Raw genomic sequence first — 25,070 nt, 5'->3', positions numbered from 1 at the left:
TGGAGGATATGGTTGAATTTGATACATATTAGGAATGTTTCAGTGCAATATGCACTAGAAAAATAATAAATAACTATTCTTTAACCATGTACTGCCGTTTGTTACCAGAGGTGTCAAAAGTATTCACATTCATTATTCAAATAGAAGTATAGATACCAGGGTTTAAAAATACTTTTGTAGAAGTATCAACTCAAGCTTTTTACTTCAGTCAAAGTATAAAAGTACTGGTTTCCAAACTACTTATTGTAAGGGGAAAAAATGTCCATTAAGGACAAACTCTTGACTTAAACAAATGAAACAGAACCCATTTTCCAGTGACGGTTAAATGACATGAGTCGGAAGACGTAAACACATGCTGCTCCCATTGATTAGACTGCAGTGTCTCCTCTATAGGTTTACTACTTCATGGGGCAGGGGCGCATCGGTGTTATAATGATGGGGAAACACTGCCCAGGTAGCCAAAATGACCTGGCCCAGATCCGTTTGCTGACTGGTCTGAGACTCGTAAAATTCACTGGCCCGAATTTGGCGTACAACACTGCAGTCATCGGGCCATAATTAAAAAAAACTAGACCCGCATCGGCCCAAACCCGATACTACAAAAGAAACGGGTCGGCCCGCATAATAACATAATATATGATTATTCTCATAATAGAATATATTATGTTAGAATATATTATTTAAATAAGACAGACCAAAATGTCACAGTGAACTAGAAATCCCACTGTTAAAAGTGTCAAATTACAATTTAAACAAATTTTACTTATTAAACTCATACTGGGTAGCAACCTTTGATTCTGGCCAAAATCCAGAGGTCGCGGCCTGGTAGAAACAGAAACCAGAAAGACTTGTGAGATATCACAATTTAAAAAACATGAATGGTAAATCAATCAATAGTATTACATACCAGTCTCACTCCTTATGACAACAACTGTCTGGAAGGGCAACAGTGGTGGTACTTCTCAGACGGTGTGCAGCGCTGGGTACATGTTGACATAGAGGTAGCCTAGCAGCCAGCTTGTAAAATGGTCTGTTTTCCACTCATCCCCGTTCAATTTGACACGTGGAGGAATTCCTCTGCTTGTTTACCTTCCAATGCAAAAAGCTATCTCCATCTTCAACTACTGTCTCGGACTCTGCGATCAAAGGTAACTGACTGCAGCTAGCGGCGGTTTCGTTTCCCGGGTAATTGTTGTTTACTTTCTGTTTGCCGTAAGTGAACAAAATTACCCTTTGTCATGGTTTGGGTCCATGTCTTGTTTTATTTTGTAGTTTCATGTCTCTCGTGTCCCTTGGGTAAATTCACTTCCTGCCTTGTCCTGTCTTCAGAGGTGGAAAGAGTAACAAAATGTTGTACTGAAGTAAAAGTACTGTTACTTAAGTAAAATTTTACTGAAGTACAAGTAAAGTTGCCAGTCTAAAAATTTACTCAAGTAAAAGTAAAAAGTAGCTCATTAAAAATGTTACTACGTTACTTTTTTAACAGCTGGCTAGGGTGCGGGATTCTCAATCTAGTTGTTTTTAATTGAAGAAAGACCTTTACAAATTAAAGTGTAATAGCAAAAATAATAAAATAAAGATAAAAGGGATAGATGATTTTAGTGCAGAGCAGCGAGTGTAGTCAACTACTGCTGCTAACACGTCCCGTCAGACCAGGATTATTTATTTATATCCGTTCGTTATATTTATATTCGTTCTCCCGCTCATCACTCAATGTTTTTTTTTTAAATCTGTGATCGATATCGTGGTCTACTTAAGAATGCCGTGAACGTGCACTTATCCGAGATATGTGGTCCTGGATCGACTTAGCGCCTCCTTCTCAGCGCGACTCGGCAAATGTGCAACCGATTAACCCGCAACGAGCAGGTCACACTAAGTCAGGCGGAGCTTTATCACTTAGGCCCGATTTCTTTATTCTACTTTTGTGCAATACCCCCTGAAATAACAGGAGTGTTAGTAAACATGCAGTTTGTGTAAAAAACAAACTAAGGTGTAGTCAAATTTGTGACACAAGCAATGCTGAGGACTACAAGAAGGCCAGATATGACCTGAGGAGCAGTGTTGGGAAAGTTCACTTTCTACATGAACTAGTTCAAAGTTCAGTTCACAAATTTTAAAATGAACTAGTTCAGTTCATAGTTCAAACAAAATATTTGAACTAAATTCACAGTTCAGTTCTTTTTTTCCATATGTTGCTGCAAGCTATTATTTTTCAAAATTATTGCCACAGCCCATATAGAACCACAGACAGCAATTATTGTATCAGTTTTAACACTGAAGCTATGCATCAGGTTTCATCTTCATATCCAATTTTGAATCCTTATCCAACCAGGGTTTACATTAGCATTGAGGGGACAGCATTTGAGACCAAAAAAATGCGTAAAATAATAAATACTTCGTACCCGAAGTATTTAGTCACTTCTGGAATATTTTTCATCAACACGCCGAGGACGGTCAGCAGCAGTTCCTGCACATGAGGACATGTCTCCCTGAGATGATTCTGTGAGTGAGGGCTGCCTGTTGCATGTGAGAGCTGGTAGCCCCGCCCACCCAGTCAATGCGTGCAAGCAGGTGGAACACTGAGTGCGCTTTTTTAATACGTTTTTAAATAAGGAATAAAAACACGACAGTTATCATTAAGGTGCAAATGTTTGCAAAGAAATGTCAGATTCCTCCCATCCTCACCGACCTTGTCAGTAACTTCATAAAACTCATTTAAATTATTATATGCCGCCTCTTTGCTGCACGCAGCTGTCGCCTCTATGCATTTCTTTTTTTTTGATGACGCATGCGCGGTGCGACACTGGTGGCTGGTGTTGCCAGATTGGGTGTTTTTTCCGCTACTTGTTAAGGCGCGTTTACGGTGTGTTTTCTATAGAAATCTGGCATCCTATTTGAACAACGTTAACCTGAAAGAACGCACCGTTCACAGACACCAGAATGAACGAGTTCACAGTAACGTTCATCGGGCATTATTACAGTACGTTCAGTTCACATTCGCCCAAAATATGAACGGGTTCATGAACTATCGTTCAATGAACGCGTTCAGGCACAACACTGCTGAGGAGATCCATCAGAGGAGATAAGAGACAATACAGCCACAGGAAGGGCTTTTGACACCGGAGCGTAGACTGGACTCATTGTAACAACAGCAGAAGTGCGTATGGTTCTCGCGGAGAACAAACCCACGGAAGGCATCGGGATCATACAACATCTACGGACGTGCCCTCAGGGTCTGCTCATTAGAGCTGACTGATGTGCTTGCTGATATTTACGACTTAGCACTAGCTCATGTGTCCACCTGCTTTAAGAACACCACCATTGTGTCCCTACCAAAGAAAAACACTGTGACCTGAACGACTATCATCCTGTTGCACTCATGTATGTATTACTTGGGTTTTTACCAATATCTCGTGAAAGTTTCATGTCAATAGCTCCTTTGGAAATATATTTACTGAGAAAAAATGGTGATGCGTTCAATACTTATTTCACCCTGTCTAGAAGCATTGTCATCCTTCCTTTATGATACTACAAAGTATTTAAAAATGCCTTAATTTAACCAGGTGGATGTGTAAGTCTAGAGGCAGTTTTAATCTAGACAGCTGAAATTGCTTTTTTCTAATAAAGGGGCATCCACTGTGTTTACAGATGCTGTGCAGATCTAATGAGGAAACAGGACTTAGTGAACTTATGTTTAATCCGATTTAGAGCCAAGATGCAGTTGCATTTCTTTGCCCATTTGTCTTCAATTTTCCCACAGCATTTCCCATTTTTCTGAGTGACAGAAGATGCAATTGCAAACATCTTCCACTGCATTTTATTCCACTTTGTAAGTGGAGTTTTTTTCTGTCTGTGCAAATGATCTCCCTCAACTGTGCGTCATGAAAGAGCGGCTCCTATCCTGGTTTACTTTGAAGTATGTTTCAATAGTGTTTGTGAGAGGGATATGAATTACAATGTACAAGTGATTAACATGTCCCTCAAATTGACATGGTTGTAAACATGAGCATTGCACAGACACACAAATACATGTAAACACTCCCCAGTGCCCTTTATACTCTTGTATGTGGTCGCCATGGCAACTGTACACAGAGGCCTCCGCTCATACCCCTCCCCTTTATCTGAATGAACGGCAAGTGATTGCTTTTCTGTGATCGTTATCAGGGGTGTCGGGCTTGTTAATCCCCCCAGAGGAGATACCAATGAAGAAGAGAATTTTGGAGAGGGGGGCAGGGATGTGGAAGGAAGGATGAGGAAGGAGTCCTGGTTCTTGATTTAATATTGAAGATCTCCAAATATTCTTGATGATTACGTTTCCATTGTATTGTATGCTTCGCATGTTATGACTTGCATTCTCTTTACCGACCAGCAGAAGTCCATAAGAAACCACTCTTCTGTCTTGATTTATTGCTTCAACCCATAGTTGAGGGTGAGTGGAGAGCGCAACATCCTAAAAGCAAATGTTTAATTCCCGGAACCCTTATAACATGATATCTGAATTTCTGATATTGTGAGTTTCTGAGTTGATACAAAGCTCATATGAAAAGGTAAACATCAAGAGCGTTGGCAAGAGGGTGGCAAGAGGGTTGCAACAAAACATCAGACTTTAGCATGGCAGCTGTCTCCCACTTCCAGGTTGTTTTCTTTCATTCTCTTATCATTCAACACCTAAACCAATGGATAAAATGTATTAATGAAAACTAAATGTAACATTGCAACTCTAAACACAGATCTACTGGTGTCTGACCCCACTCAATTTCATACTGAAGGAAAATCTGTCCTCATGGGCGACTGGGCAAATTGAGGACACGGTGTCCCAATCAGAGGGTTGCTGCTTCGTTGCACTGTCCCGTGTCGAAATGTCATTGGGCAAGTCACTTAACCCCACATTTTGCCTATAACTGTGACCACGGTGTGGTAATAGTGTGAATGTTAGTTCCTTATGGGCAACTACCACATTTGTAGGGTATCTCCTGGCATCAGTGTGTGAATGGGTGAAACATTCTAGTGTTAAAGAGCTTTGAGTGGTGGGAAGATTACAATAGAGAGGAACAAGCACAGTTCATTACCGTGTGTCCGAGTTGCTGATCGGAAAAAGGAGTGTTTGGGTTAGTGAGTTGATCTGGAACTTCAACTGAGGAACTCCTGCTTCTCCTTCTTTTCAGACAGTCACAAAATTTAACCCTCACCCTAACCCCCCCACACACAACACACACTATACATACATAAAGATAGGGATCAAGGGTATAATTTATAATTATTTCAGCATATTATTTAGTACACGCTATCAAACTACTAATTTAAACCACAGAGATATTTGCTCCTTTAGAATCATAATTCTACAGCAGAAATTTTCACCTAGCCCAAAATCCGATTAATAGTTCAACCAAAAATATTTATTTTGATAGATATTTTTAAATACTTCACATCACCAAACCTGGCCAGAATAGATTCACTATGAATCTCTAAACAATGTCCAACACAGCATTCAAACTCTAAACTCCAACTCCTAAATCCTGCTGCACTGTCTAACTTAATGCACTAAGGATCGTTGTACATGCCCCGACGGCCTGCTGCTGAATTCATAGTAAGACGTGACAGCAGGACAACATGAACACTAAACTAGCAATGATTTGCATGCAGTGATATTGTTTGAACGGTGCTTACTATTCCTGTTCTTTGTCACCATTGAGTCAGCCTTTGGTTCCTGTCCTTAGGTGGTAATTGTCCCTCCTTCAGTCCCTCAGTGAAGCCTTTGCACCTGGCCTCCTCGGCCGATGAATAACAACTCCTTCACCCTGCTCCTCATCCTCTCAGCATGATACATGCCGCCTGTCTACCCTGTTACCTCGATACCTTCTCTTTTATTGGAGCCTTTCAATGAAGTTCAATAAAAGAGGGAGTTATACACTTGTTCTAAGGTCACCCTAAATACTTCTGTTGCGATCTGGTGCTAAATAGTCTTCTTGGTTAAGTTTGGGAAAGGGTTGGGGTTAAAAAAGTATATTTGTTACGTAATGCACTAATGGAGCAGTGGTCTCAGTGTAATATTACCATGAATGGATTGATGGAGGTCTCTTGATGCAGCAGATTGCAATGTATGTCATTAGCTGATCCCAAACTAAATATTTAGCTGTAAAATACATTTGACATTTTATTCATCATATAGTCTGAAAATAATGGAGGCTGTTTGTACGGTGGCCCTGAAGTGCAAAGCAACATTACAAAGAATAAAACACTTTTACAAAACTCGAGAAAAAATTAACATTTTGGAAAACAAATTAACATTTTAGAAAACAAATTAACATTTTAGAAAACAAATTAACTTTTTAGAAAACACATTTACATTTTAGAAAACAAATTAACATTTTAGAAAACAAATTAAGATTTTAGAAAGCACATTTACATTTTAGAAAACAAATCTACATTTTAGAAAACAAATTAACAAGACGCAAAACACAACACTGAAACAAATTTACAAAATGACAGATTCCTCACGGTAAGGGAATGTACCACATACCAGAAGTGACATGGAAGTGTTGAGCGCGGTGTTTTCGAATTGTCGTTGTGGAGTTTATGGCGTCAAAGGAGTTCATGGCGACCGCCCGAACATGGACCGAGGGATGTTTTGCCCGTTTTGTGGCAAACACATGAACAGCTTAACCCGGTTTTGCTTTACGTGTGGTCGGTGTTTGGAGTTTTTAAAGGACGCGGACCAGACGGAAACACCAGACATATTGCATCATTGCGTTCAGTATTTTAACGAGGGCCACTCGTACGCTGTTGTACCGCAGAAAGGATTATTCCTCGCCAAACGTCGTTGTTTACGTGCCTACTGGTTTTTGAACCTACTGGTTTGGCTACGCGTGCGTGTTTGTTGTGCCCCGACAGTGGCACATGTTGTCTGCCTTGGTCACCTGATGCGCTAAGCAAACTTTGCAATTCTCCCTTCATACTGATGTTGCTAATTAAAGTGATTGCTTAATCCCCGGTGTATTTTAGCATTTTACGTCTGTAAAGCACTTTTTAACTGTGCTTATAATCATTCAGTGATAGTGAGACATATCTGTGCCGGTACACGATACACACACAGCAAGATCAATTGTTGCATATCTCAATGAGTTCACTACTCCCTGCACTATTAGGCAACACATGTAATGACCCACGCCCTGGTCTCGGGCTGTTTACGGTGAAAGGCAGTTTAAAGCTATTAGGAATACTTTTACTATTTAATTTCTTCACAGGGACCTGGTCAAATGCCTTCTTCAGGTCCAGAAAACACATGTTGCAAGAGTCAAGAGCTGATTCGTGGTTCCACGAGCAGGACAAAATCCACATTGTTTCTCAATGGTTCGACTATCGGCCGTGCCCTTCTTTCAACCACCTTTCAGTAGACTGGGAGGCTGAGTAGTGTAATTGGCGCACACTCTCTGGTCCCCTTGGCTTGGAGGACCACCACCTCGGTGTGCTGTTCAATTCAATTCAATTCATTTTATTTAGTATAGCCCAAAATCGCAAATTTGCCTCAGAGGTCTTTACAGTCTGTACACATGCAACATCCTCTGTCCCGAAACCCTCACATCGGCACAGGAAAAACTCCCCAAAATATGAAAAAACCCTTCAATGGGGAAAAAAGGGAAGAAACCTTAGGGAGAACGTCAGAGGAGGGATCCCTCTCCCGGGATGGACAGACTGCAATGGATGTCATGTGTACAGAATCAACAATGTAAAAGATGTACAATACATTCAATTTCTCTAACAGAAATGATACAAGTAATTGCAAGTAGCAGAACAGGTGTACGGCAGGACCACTGCAGGGACAACCTCCATCAGATAGAACCACCATCCACAGAGGCTTCTGTGGGGAGGGAGAGCAGAAAGATGTTGGTTTTTGATGACAGTAATATGAATCATATTTAAAGTAATGATGATGGCAGCAGCAGGTGTCAGCAGAGCCATGCCAGGAGTCAGAACCAGGGTCAGCACGAAACTACGATCCACGGAGACCTGCTAGGCGAGAAAGCATAAAGAACTCCCGGAAAGAAGCTGAATTAGTGATGTACATTGATAAAACATGGATGATTATGGAAGGAGAGAGTGAGAGTGAGAGAGGGGCTTGGTGTGTCCTAAGAAGTTCCCCAGCAGTCTAAGCCTAGAGCAGCTTCACTAAGGTCTGGTCCAGGCTAACCTGAGCCAGCTCTAACTATAAGCAATATCAAAGAGGAACGTTTTAAGCTTTATCTTAAATGAACTGACCGAGTCTGCCCCCCGGACTGAAAGTGGAAGCTGGAACCACAAGTATCCCAGCATCTACGGAGCGCAGATGTCTTGTAGGGCAATCCGGTGTAACAAGCTCTTTAAGATAAGACGGTGCCTCACCAGCAAGTGCCTTGTAGGTGAGGAGAAGTACCTTAAATTCTATTCTTGATTTAACAGGAAGCCAGTGCAGAGAAGTTAATACAGGAGTTATACAGTATGATCCCATTTCTTAGTTCTTGTTAATACACGTGCTGCAGCATTCTGAATCAGCTGGAGAGGTTTAAGCGATTTACAAGAGCAGCCTGATAACAAAGAATTACAGTAATCCAGTCTAGAAGTAACAAATGCATGAACTAGTTTTTCTGCATCACTTTGAGACAGGAAGTTCCTGATTTTCGATATATTACGTAGATGAAAAAGGCAGTCCTTGAAGTCTTCTTTATATGAGAGTTGAAGGACATATCGTGGTCGAAGAGAACTCCAAGATTTCTGACGGTGCTGTTGGATACCAGAGCAATTCCATCCATAGAGACTGTATCACGTGACAGCTGACTTCGAAGGCGCTCTGGGCTATGATAACTTCTGTTTTATCCGAGTTTAACATCAGGAAGTTGCAGGTCATCCAAGTTTTGATGTCTCCAAGACAATCCTGAAGTCTAACAAGCTGGTTGGTGTCTTCTGGCTTGATCGATAGATACAGTTGAGTATCGTCTGCATAACAATGGAAGTTTATGCGGCGTTTTCCAGAGGTGTGGACTCGAGTCATGTGACTTGGACTCGAGTCAGACTCGAGTCATGAATTTGATGACTTGAGACTCGACTCGACAAAACGTACAAAGACTTGCAACTCGACTTGGACTTTAACATCGATGACTCGTGACTTCACTTGGACTCGAGCCTTTTGACTCGAGAAGACTTGCTACTTCCCATGAAAACTGGGGGAAAACATTTTCACACGGCCGCGCCGCTCTGTTTATCTGCATCTGTCAAAAAGATGTGCGCCACCTGTATGCAGAGAGCGCTGCCTGCACGACATCCAATCACTGCAGTCCATTTTATCGTATCAACGAGACAGCTTATTCATGGTTACAAAAATCAGGATTTTTGAACCCGGATTTATACTCCGATGGAAATCCTCGCCAACATTATGTCAACGTCCGTTTTAAAGTACTGTAATGAGCTGAGTTAATGTTATTAGTTAATCAGTTATGCAGATGTTGCATGTGTTCACGTTATGCTCTGTTACCCGCTGTAGTTACGCGAGACAACCCGAGTTTTGGGGGATCGTGTATGCGGAAGTGTTCGTTCGGCGTGGTGACGGCCAACAGTGACCGAAGTTGAGTTGTTTTATATAAATAAATGCACCGGAGTTGCAAGCCAGTCATCGTCTCCTTATTTACACTGCAGCATTGGGGTGAGCGTTACAGTACTATAACACAGTCATAGTCGATCCACCATTACCCTTCCCTACGTAGTCTAGGTCTGTGAGGCAGCGCACCATCACCCAGGGTTCCCCGTCCCCACTATAATAAGAGGACTTGAAATGACTCGAAACTAAAATGGTAAGACTTTGGACTCGACTTGAGACTTGTTGGCTTTGACTTTTGACTCGACTTGGGACTTGCCTCATCTTTGACTCGACTTGACTCGGGACTCGAGGGCAACGACTTGAGACTTACTTGTGACTTGCATAACAATGACTTTGTCCCACCTCTGGTGTTTTCTGATAACGTCGCCCAAAGGAAGCCTGTACAGGGTAAATAGAATCGGTCCAAGCACAAAACCTTGTGGGACTCCGTGACCAACATTGGTGGTCCTTGATGATTCACTGTTCACAAACACAAACTGGGATCTATCCGATGAATAAGATTTAAACCAGCTGAGTGCAGTTCCTTTGATGCCAATCAAGTGTTCCAGTCTCTGCAGCAGGATACGGTGATCGATGGTGTCAAATGCAGCACTGAGGTCCAGCAAGACAAGAAAAGAGACAAGTCCTTGGTCCGATGCAAGTAGAAGATCATTTGTAATTTTCACCAGTGCCGTTTCTGTGCTATGATGCACTCGAAATCCTGACTGGAAATCCTCGAACAAAGCATTGTTTTGTAGAAAGTCACATAATTGATTTGTGACAGATTTCTCAAGGATCTTAGCGAGGAAAGGAAGATTAGAGATGGGTCTGTAGTTAGCCAACACCTCTGGAGCTAGAGTAGGTTTCTTAAGAAGAGGTTTAATTACAGCTACCTTGAAGGACTGTGGTACATGTCCTGTCAACAAAGACAGATTCATATAATCCAGTAGGGATGTGCTAATTAACGGAAAAACTTCCTTAAGCAGCTTAGTTGGAATCGGATCCAGGAGACAAGTGGAAGAGTTGGATTTCAAAATTGTAGAAGTAAGTTGATCAAGGTTGATGGAAAAGAAACCATTCAAGTAGGTATCAGGGCCCACGGCTGCGTCCAAGGTTCCTACATCCGAGGACGGGTCGGCTCCGGTTGGGGGTAGTAGACCATCAATTTTCTCTTTGATAGTCACAATCTTATTATTGAAGAAGTTCATAAAGTCGTTACTACTGAGGTCCACAGGAATACACGGCTCGACAGCACTGTGACTCTCTGTCAGTCTGGCTACAGTGCTGAAGAGAAACCTGGAGTTGTTTTTATTTTTCTCGATTAATGATGAGTAATAAGATGCTCTTGCGTTACGGAGAGCCTTCTTATATGTTTTAACGCTGTCTTGCCAAGTTTGGTGGAACGCCATAACCGCTCAAGTTTCCGCACAGTTCGCTTTAAGTTCCGGGTTTGAGAGTTATACCAAGGCCCGAACTTCCTTCTTGTTGCCATTCTTCTTTTGAGGGGAGCAATACCGTCCAGTGCCATTCTCAAAGAGCCTGTGGCAGTGTCGACAAGATGGTCGATTTGTGACGGACTTTTCTCAGTTTTCTCAAGTTTTCACAGGAGTCTTCTGATATTTTGAGACAAGACACTGAACTTAGAGCAGAGGGAATGGCTTCTTTAAATGAGGCTACAGTGGTATCTGATAAACATCGACTGTAGAAACCCTTGGCAGGAGGAGGAGATTCTGGCAGTAGAAATTCAAAGGTTATCAGACAATGGTCCAACAGGAGAGGGTTCTGTGGAAAGATTTGTGTTCTATCACAATACCATACACAAGAACCAAGTCAAGCGTGTGGTTAAAACAATGAGTTGGTTTGTTTACACAGACAGAAACAAATTGATTCCAGCAAAGAGAGAAATGAAGAACCAAGGCTGCTGGGACCCAGTAGAGAACCGGCTGGATTTTTTCCAGGTTGGTTGTGAAAGACTAAAAGTCAGACTTTCAAATGAGTTATAATCCAGTTTAGGTTTAAGGTTTATTAAAAGGCAGGAGTCATAAATAGCTGCCACTCCACCCCCTCGGCCTGTGCCTTGGGGATATAAGTATTAACATGACTTGGAGGAGTCGCTTCATTTAAGCTAAAGTACTCCCCATTTCGATAGCCATGTTTCAGTAAGACAGAAAATATCAACATGGTTGTCAGATATTAGTTCATTTACTAAAACAGCTTTAGAGCACAGAGATCTAATATTCAAAAGTCAAAAATATTAATTCTCCTAGTTTGTTGCACTGTTGTATTATTACTTTTAACTTGGATTAAGTTATTAAATATAACTCCTCGGTTGTTTACCTTTAACTTATATAACGGTGTCCGTGGGGCAGAAACAGTTTCTATAGAGTTAATTACGCTGAGTGACTGCTCGGAAGGAAGCGCAGAGAAGTGTGTAAGACTGCGACTCTGCTTCCTGGTCTGAACTCTGGGTCATGGATTAAGTCCATTAAGAAACTGGGTCAGGTTCTTAGAAATGTGTTGAGCTCCATCCAAAGTTGGATGGATTCCGTCCCTCCTAATCAGACCAGGCACTCCCCAAAACGTCTTCCACTGATCAACGAAGCCCACATTATTTACTGGGCACCACCTCGACAACCAGCGGCGGAATGACGACATGCGGCTATACATGTCGTCACTGATCAAGTTTGGGAGGGGGCCAGAGAAAACTACAGTGTCCGACATTGTTTTAGCGTAAGTACACACTAGGGCCGAGACTCGATTAAAAATATTAATCTAATTAATTAGAGGCTTTGTAATTAATTAATCAAAATTAATCGCATTTTAATTGCATGAATATTTGACCTGAGAACTGTGAGAAGTCATTTTTTTCACATGGATTTTTATTTTTGTTCAACCAATTCCAGCAGAAGTATAGAAATAGCATATTTAGAAATATAGTACTTTCAGAAATTCAGGTAGCCTTTAGGTAAGTAGACCTTCTGTAAGTAGACCAATACTTTCAAGTACATTCAGAACATTGGTTATTTTTTCGGACGTGGACTTAGTTACCCTGGTCCTTAAACCAGTCACCTGGTGTAGTGTGGGTTGGGTGTGGGTCCTTGTACTCGGGTCGGGCTAACGTCCACGCTAGCTGCTAATTGTTTTGCGTAGAGGTGATACTTGAGGCTCGATGCGAATTCCTTGTTGCATAGCTTGCACACAACCATGCTCTTATCGACGCTTCCATCCGTGTGTTTATTATAATAAGATTTCCCATTCGCGGGGCCACCCGACACGGTCTCGTCAGCTTCTTCGTTCATGTTCACTGTGGTTTGTTGTTGTCTGAAGTCATGAACGCTAGTTGGTGCTCCAGTATAATCGGTCCTCCGAAATTCATCCAGTGAGAAACGTTCCGCGGTGCAAAAAATAAGTGTAAAAATGCGTAAAAAATGTTTAATGTGTTATTTTTTGTGTAATTAATTAATCTTAATTCACATTGTAATTAATTAATCATAATTAACGCGCTAAAGTCCCAGCCCTAGTACACACCGATTCCACATTAACTTTTGTGACTTCCGAGTGGCGTAACCGGGAGTCATTACCGCCGACGTGAATTACAATCTTACTGTATTTACGTTTATCCTTAGCCAGCAGTTTAAGATAAGACTCAATGTCGCCCGCTCTGGCCCCGGGTATACAAGTAACTATGGCCCCTGGTTTCCCTAACTTCACGTTCCTCAGAGTGGAGCTACCTATCACCAGAGTTGGCTTCTCAGCAGGTGTGTTGCTGAGTGGGGAGAAGCGGTTTGAAACGTGAAGTGGTTGGTGGTTAACCGTGTGCTTCGACTTAGACTTGTGCTTACTCCGGACAGTCACCCAGCCTCCCGGCCGCTCGGGGGTTGCCGGGGGACGGTTAGCAGGAGCAAACGATACGTCTATGTGGTCCACACCGACTATAGCAGATGGCAGCTACAGCAGCTACTGACTGAGCCTCCATGGTGCGGAGCCGTGCTTCTAACTCACTAAGCCTCGCCTCCAAGCGATCAAATATACTACACTTCTTACATGTACCATTATCTGTAAAGGAGGCAGAGGAATAGCTAAACATGTGACACACCGAGCAAGAAAGAGCAGGGGAGGTAGGGAGGGAAGACATCACAAGGTTAGCCGCTAAGCTAATGCTAAAAGAGGTAGCGTTAACGCTAAACAACGTCTAAGCAACTATTTGTTTAAACGACAAAGTGCTGGACGGTGAGGCGTTTAACAACGTCTCACGTAGATAATTCGCCGCTTGTACTGACAATATCACGACAGAATCAACTTGGTATCGCTAGAGCTCTGAAAAAGTTCAAAGACATCAAACACGCTGTCCACAGGAAGTGACGCAACAGACTCACCGCACCGCATGTTCCAGACTCCCACACAATGTTGAAGATGTGTCATCCAAGACAGCCCCCCAATAGCCACTGCCATCAGCATGACCGGACGGATCTCATCCATCGCCGGGGCTTTGACACTGAGTTGTTTGTCCACCTCAGTGGCTTCCACCAAGCAAATTGAGGATGATACTTTCTTAGACTCGAGCTCCACTTCTACCAAAGAGGGCGTAGTATTTGGATTCAGGAGTTCCTCGAACTGCTCAGTTCCAGTCAACCGAGTCCCATCGTTACTATATTATGAACGCTTCCTGCAGTACTAGAGATTGTCCTGCGTAAAGAAATGGACTTATAACAATATAATAATAATTTCCTCAGCCCACAAACTGTGTGGCTTGTGGTGAAAAAACAACTCTCTTGGAAAGCTGTAAAAGTTGGGAACAACTGTAAACAGACTGGTAGATTGATTGAGGATGCTGTTCTTAAGTTCAATTTATTCATTTTACCATTATTGTTACAATATTGGTTATATGTATTTTTCAGCTTGCCAAGTTATCTGTGGTCTGTGTTTCCTCAGCTGGACAACCCTGATGAGCAGGCAGCACAGATCAGAAGAGAGCTGGACGGACGTTTGCAGATGGCAGACCAGATAGCTCGGGTAATGGACACAGGGTTGATGGATGGATTCATCCCATTTAAAATACATGAAACAGAACTGATTATTGAATATATATCAAACACTTAACATCAAGCCTCTTTGTGTAATTTATTGGGGGCAGGAGGTGTTTTGGGGGAAAAGGCACTGGAAAAGGCAAATTGCGCTTTTCTGTGTCATGCACATGCATTCACGGGAGGGTCAAGGGGAAAATGGGAGTTTGCCATAAAGAGATGGGAGGGGATGCGGCTAAATATGTATTCCACATGTACAGAAACTGCCTGTGGAAGCGCTTCTGTTTTGCAGTGAAAATTCTACGCCTCTTAAAAGCAGGTGTTAACCAGAAAGTATTTTTCCTCACATCTGCCCCCTGGTGAAATGGTAGCAGTATCTGACCACTTTTTCAGTTGAGTGAACACAAGAGCAGCCATGCAATATTACAGTTCCTGGAAGAAATCAAAGATGACACTCAGCGTTCACATTCAATTCTAGTTGTAAACTCCTCTCTAAATTACAATTCTTGGCAACAAAATTATTTGTTGTATGTAAGTCATAGCATCAGCAGTGGGAATGTCTGCACTCAGACTGATATCATCACATATGAATATGAAAAAGAAGAGTCAGATTTACAATTCGGATGGATCTTCAGAATGTTCTTAGAATGCATTAATTTTTTGTTTGACGGTATTCGTTTCATTGTAATATGTTTCATTTTCATGTCAAATTTAAACTCAGGTCAATACAGAGTTGAGAATTCTCATTACAGATTTTAAAGCTGCTTCAGGATATTTTTGCCCTTCAGTGCATCATGCTCATTCACTCTTTCCCGCCTGCCGTCCTGCTTTGATCAGCACGGTGGAAGGTTTCCTAGGTTTTCCTCCAGAGAGATGGAGGCCATGTACATTGAGGAGCTGCGGTCCTCGGTTAACCTGCTGATGGCCAACCTGGAGAGCATGCCTGTGTCCAAGGGAGGAGAGTTCAAGCTGCAGAAGCTGAAGCGAGGTCACAACGCCTCCATCATGGACATGGGCCAGGAGGACGAGAATACGCTGTCCAAGTCTGACGTGGTGCTGTCCTTCACCCTGGAGGTTGGTGGACTTAGATGAACTTATTTACATTGTTGGTTTTCTTTCGGATACAGGACATCTGTTAGTTCAATCGGGAGAGACTCGTTATGCAAAAAGACCCCTTTATTACGAATGAAACAGAATTATAGTCTTTGGCGATTTGGACTCTATCCTCGAACAGGATAATCGGGGGAGGTGGTACAGTACGGCTCCTCCAGAATTCCCCCCTAGAGTCCAGACACTGGTGGTGGTGGTGGTGGTGACCCCAGGAAGTTGTAGTGGCCGATGCTGCCTGTTGTTAGACCGGAGGTGCCTGGGGTGGAGGAGGGTTGCGTCAGGTCCGACCTGAAATGACAGCTGACAGGACCCGCCAAGATCACTCCATAAAAAGTTTGACAGCAATGCTATGATTGGTCACCCCACCCATAGCCACTTCTGGTTGGTTGTTTGTTACTGGTGGAAACCACCCTCCCCCGCCCCCTTCGCTGTTTGTAAACAGCTAAGACACCAGCCAAACCTATTGACCCACCGTGAAAGGGGAGTCTTCCTTCCAGAACTATCGCTTAAGCTTTACTTTGTCGTCTTTCTAGTTAGAAAAAAATGCTGTGGCCCTAAAATCTGGCTTTGAGGTGGAACCGAATTGAACACAATTTAAGGCTGACTATTGTCAAAATAGTAAAAAATCTGATGGCTATAAAAAGTCATTTTCTTTGGAACACAGCATTTGACCAACACTAAATTTTGCTTTGTTTTGACCTCTTTTTTTGAACCATATAATTCAGGATTGAAGTGTGACATATCACAATGTAGGTTTATTTAATTTTTAATTGTCATCATGTATTACATTGTGAAAATAAGCAAATAATAATAATACTTCTCCTTTGTAGCTATGGTTGGTTCTTAAATTAAATAAATTTAACAATATGTATGCAGATGAAGTCTAAACATTTAAATAAACGGCATTAAATATATGTAATATATACATATCTGTAATAATGGATGCATAACATAATATATTATCATATCTCCTTTAAATACCCGTATTCTGCCACCTAGTGGTAGAGTTGTGAACATGTTTACTGTTTCTACTCTGTTCACTGAAGCAAATGCTCACTGAAGCAAAAGATCAACATGTATATATTTATACAAATACAAAGCGCAGCAGCAAAAGCGGAAGCAGGTAAATTTTCCCTGCAAAGTTTGCATGCTAGAAATCCGTCTGACTCTTTCTAGCATGCAAACTTACGGTGAAAGTGTACCTGCTTCCGCTTTTGCTGCAGCGCTTTGTAATTTGTTCAATTACCGCACTATCAAAAGATATATGGACCAAATGTAATTCACATAAAGATATAAACAGAAACTTCATAATAATCTAAGTGATGACAGACAGTGGCTTAATGTTCACCTTCCAACATCTTTTATGTTAATATGTGTGTGTGTTGCAGGTTGTCATCATGGAGGTCCAGGGTCTGAGGTCCTTGACTCCAAACAGGATTGTTTACTGCACCATGGAGGTGGAGGGAGGACACAAACTGCAGACGGACCAGGCTGAGGCCTCAAAACCTACGTACGTAATCCCCCCCCAACACGCACACACACACACAAACAAAATCACAATCTCTGGAGCTCTACAGGTCAGCACACTGTGGGGAGAATGGATTAGTAATCAGTTATTTTATAACTCCACACTGCTACCTGCTGGCCAGAGAATTACATGTACACTGTGCACATTATAAAATATGAACCCCGTGTGCATGTAGGACATGTGTGAAAGTCCTTTTAAGGGTGTTCCATGAACCGCCTTAAGGTAATTGGTATGTATTCATAACCTTGTTTAATTTGACATTACATATCAGGTGGTACTTATTGTACTCCAACACAGTTTAGCTCCCTCCACCTCTGCAGCACCCTGCAGCATTAGAATGCAGCTTTAGTGTCAGCAAATGTTCACTGTAGAAATGCTATGATTGTGCATAAATGTAAATGTCCCTCTGCAGAGTTTTGGTGATAAAGCAGTTTACCTCTTCATAACTTAAATTCTTATTTCCATAACAAAGCACCAATAAAAGTGATGCCAGGAGTAATGTCACAGGTTACATCTCGTCACCATGGTAGATACTCATTCATTCATTCACTTACACTTCCTGTTTCCCTGAATTCAGTCTTTTTGTTACTGTTTAACGGTCCAAGATATATTACAGTATTAGTAAAATAGGATTAAATGGCGAGACACAGTTCTGCCTGGAAAATCTTGTTTATTTATTCCAACTAAATCCACAAATTTTCAGCTTTCGGTTATTGCAGACATTAGGGCTGCTAATTAAATGGACATTCCCAACACTCTGCAGTTATTTCGGGTTTTTCAATTAAAGCACCACTTCTCAATAAAAGCATCCATTTTGTTCATACTTGACTTCATGTCCTGGTCTCATCTTTGTTCTTCCTGCTGTTATTTATTCTTTATTGTAACAAACCTAAAATAAAGTTATTCTGTGGCCCTGTTTACACAAACCGGTTAAAAACCATTCTCATTACAATTAAAAAGAAGACAAGACAATAAAAACAGTAAAAACGATCTCTACTTCGTCACAAAAAGGACATTTTCTGGCTACATTGTGGTTAATAAGAGAAATAAAAGCGTTGACAGCAATAGCTCTGTGTAAACCTATAGGAACAAAGCATTTCCTGTGTTCTTTCTCGTTAGGATGCACTGTTTTGTCGGTGCAGATACATAGACATTGTAGGGAATACCGTAGACTGGCTGAAACATATAATTAGAAAACATGTTGATGTACACAGTAACTAAGTCAGAATGTTGTTTCATGCATGCAAAGTTGAAAATGTATCAACTCATAAATGAGAAGAAATAAAGTCATTCAGGCAGGGTTAAAACATCTTCCCTTGTTTCATTTTATCCACAAGGAATGTATGCTAGGCTTTCATATTAGAAAACATTGTGAGTGCACTGCAATTATCACACAATATGATGTGGATCCAAAGTGTACTGCAGATGGAACTGTTAAATAAAATAAATGGACGATATTCTGCTAATTTACTCGGGGACCCTAATACAACCTCCCGAGCCCCCCTGTAGGAGCAGTTCCAGGGTTTTGGAAGCACTGAAGAATTCATGGGCTGGAGATAAAATATTCATCATTGCTAACAGTATCCTTGCTGTCTTGTGTGTAGTTGGGGTACCCAGGGGGACTTCACCACCACGCAGCCGCTCCCTGCTGTGAAGGTGAAGCTGTTCACTGAGAGCACAGGAGTATTGGCTCTGGAAGATAAGGAGTTGGGGAAGGTAAGGGTCTGACGTGCTACATTGGGTTTCTAAATATCGCACGGTGCACAAAGATTGTTATGATGTGACTGTTCACAGGTTGTACTCCACCCAACTCCCAACAGTCCCAAGCAGTCGGAGCTCCACAAGATGACAGTGTCCAAAGGCTGTCCAGACAATGACCTCAGGATCAAACTGGCCATTCGCATGGACAAACCACAGAACATGAAGCATTGTGGGTGAGTTATAGTGTGATTTTACTTGATTGTAGCTGCAGTTTCCCTGATATCAGATTTGATTCTGATCTGATTAGCATAGCCTTTGTATTGTCGTTTGTATATAGTCAACAACTGATGATCAAGAAAAAAGCCCTAGCCAGTTCATCGGCCGCTGTGGAAGACCACGGGACAGCTTCTGGACACTTTTTCGGGCTACCTTTTTTGAGGAGATGTGTGAAACTGCAGTATAGGGGACCCTAATACAGCAGCCCTGCTGCCCAGAGCTTACGTGGTAATAACACAGGGCGGTAGACCCCTGCCGCGGCTGTGTAGCTTTGTTGACCAGCCAGAAAGGACTTTTTGACCTCCTTGGACAACTCTCCACGGCCGCTGCCGTTGGCCGACAGGGCCCGCACCTGCTTTGGTAGCTTCAGGAGAAAAAGGTTCTGTAAGCAGAAAGCCTGGCTGTTGCCTTCCACGCAGAACTGAGATCTTGCCCATTAGCTGTGACGCCTGCTGTGGCCGAGGCCATTCAGACAAAGCAGAGCTGCTTTAAAGCATTGCTCATCCCTCAGTAGCCTGAAGCTGTTTCCCCGCCCTCCCTCCCTTGCATATGCTCTCTTACGGGAGCCTTGGACGAGGCTGCTGGGCTGCCCTGTAAAATGCCCACACTGCCTCCCTGGTTTGCGTTGTAGGCCTTGCTCTCTGCTCTGCACACAGGCAGCGCCTCGTCTGTGCTTTATTTAACACAACAGGAAGAAGCAGCTCTGGGGGGGTGCCGGGGAGAAAGGCACATCAAGGCGCACCAGCGAGACCCACAGCTGGACCGGGAGCAGCAGAGGCAGATCAATCTGGGGTCCTCACCCTGAGATGTTCTTTTACAACAAAAGCCCTCTCCCGTCCTTCTCCCTCCGCATCACTATGTCAAGTCACATCTGAAAGAGCCCTCTTTCTCACAGAACACCCACATTTAGACCCACATTGTACAGTTTATCTCAATGAATATCAGATGTAAGGAAATATAATATGCAGAGAGGATGATTTCTCTGTAGTTGGCAGAAATAATGGTATCACTTGATATTTGACTGGAGTTTTGAAATATTTTCAAAAAATCTTTTACTTTACTAAATGCATCTTTCAAAGTTTCTAGATACAAAACACATTCAGTTCATTGAGAAAATAATGACTTCACATGTAATTCACACTGATGTACCTTAAAACTCTGTTTTAGACCAGAGAAACTTGCACATCTGTAGATCCACAGTGATGTCTTTGACAGATGTGAGAACACGCAGATTGCAGCAAATCAGCCAGACGCTCTATATTGGAATTATTTTCAGATAGCTTACGTTTAAATTGAAAGAGATTTAAATCTGCCATTATGGTCAACCAATTAGTGAGCTTTGTGATTCCTCAGTTACATTTTATCTCCCTGCATATTAACTCAACACCCTCTTTCAGTGCTTGTCATGTCAGTCCATGAGCGCACAATTTGTCTGGGGAAGAATACAATCTTGATGACTTAAAAATGCCTTCATGTCTCTGTGACTCCATAAATGATATATTTATATATATTGTCTGGTCGCTGATGTCAAATGATTCAGCTTCTCTTTAAGGAAGAATACCTTTTAATCCGGTTTGAAGCCTAAAGTCCATTTACCATTTACTCTTCCTGGTTTGGCTAAAAGTAGTGAGTTATGTCAAGCAACATCATTACTGTGCAGTGCCCTTGTTGGTGCCAGTAGTCACAGTGCTGTGCGTTTCCAGCCCTCTCTGCTGGAGGCACTCGTTTCACTGCCATGTGTCAGTGTGGCAGTGCACACATTTATCCAGGAGAGGCCAGTGATGTTCCACACCAGCCCTCTGTGGAGGTACGACCTGCCAGTACACACACAAGAGAACACATCTGCTGCTGTATCAGCTGCAGAAAAGCCACACTGAGAAATCTCGCTTTAGTTATACTTTTCTAAATTAGATTTTGTTTATACCCCACAGGTACCTTTGGGCCATTGGCAAAATCTTGTGGAAAAGATGGAAGAAAAGGTACTTTGTGCTGGTTCAGGTAAGCTCAGATAATACCGTCCACTTCTTTTTGTCCTGTAAAACACAACCCATCACAACAAATAGTACACTACATGCTGCGGCATCAGTGATCTATGGCTGCAAAATCTCTGATGTCTTATAGTTGCCATGAAAGGAAATGTTGTGAAGTCGTGTTAGCGTCAAACCTTGGTGCTCTCCATCTGAGGGCATCAGATTTACAAGATTTATTGTTTGATGTTAGGGAAAGAAATATTAAAACAGTTTGAAATGTTACATATAGTGTCTATGCATTCCTTTTGGAGCATATGATGTCCTGCGGAAGACCCAAAGCAGCTTAGCCAGCGTGAAAGAATAAATGAGGTCAAATGAGGTCAAAGTTGACAGTGTTGGATAGTTTAACAAACGGCTTCCTGAATCAGTAATAAACTAATGAACATGATCATGGTCAAAACCCCGATTGACATGTTTCTATTATACAGTTCTTTGAAACCCACAAGATGAAATCTGGATTTCATCACAGAGGAGAAGGGCCCTCGGCTCTGCTTTGGGGCCTCTCCTTTCTTGCCTTGCCACGTGTTGTGTGTGCAGCGGGAAAGAGAGATGCAGCCAAGCTGTCTTCCCTCGGCTGTCAGCGCACTGATGGAGCGCCCGAGCAGGCTTTTGTCAGGAGACGGGGTGGTGGGGGCGCGCGGGGGCCGTAGCAGCCATTTCCTGGTGGCTCCGTGTTGGGAGGCGGGCAGCGGGTGGGGTGGGGTGGGGGGGGGCCTGTCTCTTGTGCGTTGCAGAGGATATGTCTCAGAGCTACAAGTTGACAGGGGATTGACAAAGTCGAGTGAACACTAGCTGGCCTAACACTCGCAGCTAGAAAAGCCTGAGCGCCGCCAACTTGAAGCCTCCCACTTGCTCCCAGCGAGATATATAGCAAGTGACAAATACTGGTCAATAGACTGCGCACTCGTGTGTTTGTATTTATGTGTGTGAGTGGCTGTTTGTCTTGAGGAGCAGAGGCATTTTGTGTGTCTGAGTGCACATTGCCGTTGCTGTTTTTAACAAACATTACTGTGCAGTCTATTTCCTTTTCTTTGCTCACAAAGCAAATTCTAGTCAGTAGCCACTGACCGTGTTGGTTACCGTGTCTGCCTTCACCACTGCACGCTTCTCCTCACTCAAGGCTTTGATGGGAATTGATGTGCTCAATTCATTACACTTTAAGATTGTTTTAAGCAACATAATAATTTAGTCTCTCACAATGTGGATTCTATTGCAGAGTACACACACACACACACACACACACTATTTTAAACTACAAGCCCACCTTAACTTTAGGATCACCGATTTTAATTGCTTTTTTATGTGGTTGTGGATACAGTTTCATGTACATTTGCACAATTTTATAACTCTCAGAATTTCTTATTTACTTATCTTCTTTGCTAATCTTGACATATAATATTATGTGCATAATTTAAATTCCGACACAGTCTTTTGTTTCTAGTATTTTAACCAGCTAAAAATACTTTCATTTAAAAATGTATTCAATAAAGCCAAGAAATATGAAAAACAACTTTGAAGTTTAACTTGTCATTAGCTCAGTGACAAGTTAAGTGATCCTATTTGTCATTGATCTCCTGTTTGAATGTGAAAATGAAACACCTCTTAAAGCCGTGTGTCACAGCTTTTGTAAAATTATACTCATAAATAGTTAGTATTCCAGCAATTTACAAAGTATTATTTTGTAGAGTGAACTTAGGACTTTGACTTAGAATTTATCAAAAGCAGTAAATCCGATGTTAGATGTATTTCCTTGGGTTCCTCTTGGGTAATAATAACAATACATTATTTGTATAGTGCTTTCCAAACCGAAATACACTTTACATTTAAATGTAAAAAATCCAATATGAAAAAGATAAAAGATAGAAGACAATAATATGTAGAAACGTCTTTTTCTATTTTTTCTCATTGAATATTTTGTTTTGATATATATGTTCCAATTTGATTATGCATTTACTTCTTGATTTTGCTCTATTAAAGGGAATGACTGATGAGCAATTATCCAGATTAATTTAAAAATATTAATAATAACTGGTGACCCACCAGCCTTCAAAAGGTTGAAGTAGGAGGATATGACTCTCACTACAGATCTTTTTCCTAGAGTTCACATCTATCTTCATCCTTTTCTCTTACTTTATACCACCAACATTGTCTCACCCTCCTCTCCCTTCCTGTTGTTTAACAATCACCATCGCTTCCTTCCTCCTGCACACTTCCTATATCACCTCTCCTCCTCCCCCCCTCCTCCATCAGTACAGAGGTTGTGGCTTGTGCCCCGGCCCCCTCCCTCCCTCAAAGCCTCCAGGCAGATTACAGATGGGCAGATGCATGTTCATGAAGGACTTTTATACTTTAAGTTTAATTGCACAGACCCAGATGTGTCTTAACATTCACTTCACTTCACTGCAGCTTGGCGCACCTAAGTCCAGTATGTGTTTAGTTCCTTTTAGTCCTATGGATTCATTTTCACTGAAATTCCGCTCAGTTCTCCTCACTCCATTTCAGTTTGAATAATCTCACTTCAGTGAATCTGAATTCACATCACTGATTGGAGATCATTGCATTGCTGTTTGGTTGAATTAACTTTATTCTACGTCAATTCAATTAGCTCAGTTCAATTCAATTATGTCAGTTCACTTGATTTAATGCTGTTGAATTGTCTTCATTTTTTAGTTCCCGCTTTATTAATTTCACTTCCATTTCAATCAGTTCACTAAGTTTCAATTCAATTAAATTCACTTTAATGTTTTTTTTTTTTTTAGTTTCAATTAAATAAAATGTGGTTATTGTGGATAACTGTAATATAACAGATCCAATCCGTGTGTATATGTGTATAGACATGTGGATATTTAAATACTGGATGCATTGATCAAAAAGTTTTCATTTAGCATCTGAAGTTTGTTTCTGAAGAAACAAATCTTCTCCAGTATTCATGTCCATGTGTTTCCTGTAATGATGTGAAGCTAAACGACTGCAGCCATCCTCTTCACTCTCCTCACTCTTCAGTTCTCGTTCTTCATCACCCTCTCTCCCTGTCCCTCTCTTCTCTACTGACTGACAGCTGAGAGAGAGGGAGAGGCAGAGAGATGGTGTTTTGGGGTATGGATGGAGGGGGGTTGGCGGGCGGTAGTTTAGACTCTGATTTGCCTTTGTGGTGTCCTGGAGGCCAGGGAGCTGCTGGAGAGTGGGTCTGCTTCCCTCCATCCTTTTCTTGGCCTCAGGTCTCATCAGCACTGTTGTGGTGAATCTCATTTGTCACACAAACACATACACACACACACACATACACACACACACAGAATGCAGCTGCAGCTAGAGTGAGAGCTGCCACTTGCAACAGCAGAGGTGGCCACAACAGGAGATTGGCCAGGCCCGCTGATTTGTGACGACAGTCCAGTATAACTGGCAGCTACAGTAGCAGCAGTCCAGTACCAACTATAGCAACAGTTGCTACACTTCCTGTTACCATCACAGAAAACCCTGATAACCAGGGTCAATACTGGCCTTTTGAACAGGGGTGATCCCTGCTAAATCCTGTCCAGGTCCAATGTGACTGTATCCCTCTATACGTTCCACTAAAGGAAAGACCGTGTGAACAAGAAAGCAGAATCTCACTCATTTGACCCATCGTCTGAATAACATGAAAACGCGATAAGCCTTCATTCACACTAGGGTGCCACAGGGCACTTATGTCCCCCATTCATTTTCAGAAGGGGACTAATTTGCATTTGTATGAAAAAAATATGGCTTCACACAGACACACACACACACACATGCAGGCCCTCATTATTGCTGGT

General features: G+C 42.1%; 1 protein-coding gene across 7 annotated transcripts in view; it reads left to right on the top strand.

Moving 5' to 3' along the window:
• cadpsa (Ca2+-dependent activator protein for secretion a) overlaps positions 1 to 25,070 on the top strand; it is a 131,533-nt gene that overhangs the window by 36,782 nt on the left and 69,681 nt on the right. For all 7 annotated transcript variants that reach the window (XM_037490298.2, XM_062563812.1, XM_062563811.1 and 4 more), the window contains 6 exons: positions 14,540 to 14,620; positions 15,469 to 15,705; positions 17,130 to 17,251; positions 18,874 to 18,985; positions 19,064 to 19,203; positions 21,178 to 21,244. In XM_037490298.2, coding sequence (XP_037346195.2) covers positions 14,540 to 14,620; positions 15,469 to 15,705; positions 17,130 to 17,251; positions 18,874 to 18,985; positions 19,064 to 19,203; positions 21,178 to 21,244 — 759 coding nt within the window. The remainder of the gene's footprint in view (positions 1 to 14,539; positions 14,621 to 15,468; positions 15,706 to 17,129; positions 17,252 to 18,873; positions 18,986 to 19,063; positions 19,204 to 21,177; positions 21,245 to 25,070) is intronic.

Source organism: Pungitius pungitius, chromosome 8, assembly GCF_949316345.1.
Source record: "Pungitius pungitius chromosome 8, fPunPun2.1, whole genome shotgun sequence".
NCBI classification, from domain to species: Eukaryota; Metazoa; Chordata; class Actinopteri; order Perciformes; family Gasterosteidae; genus Pungitius; species Pungitius pungitius.
The sequence above is the reverse complement of the archived record's forward strand: the minus strand, read 5'-3'. Positions and strand labels throughout refer to the sequence as shown.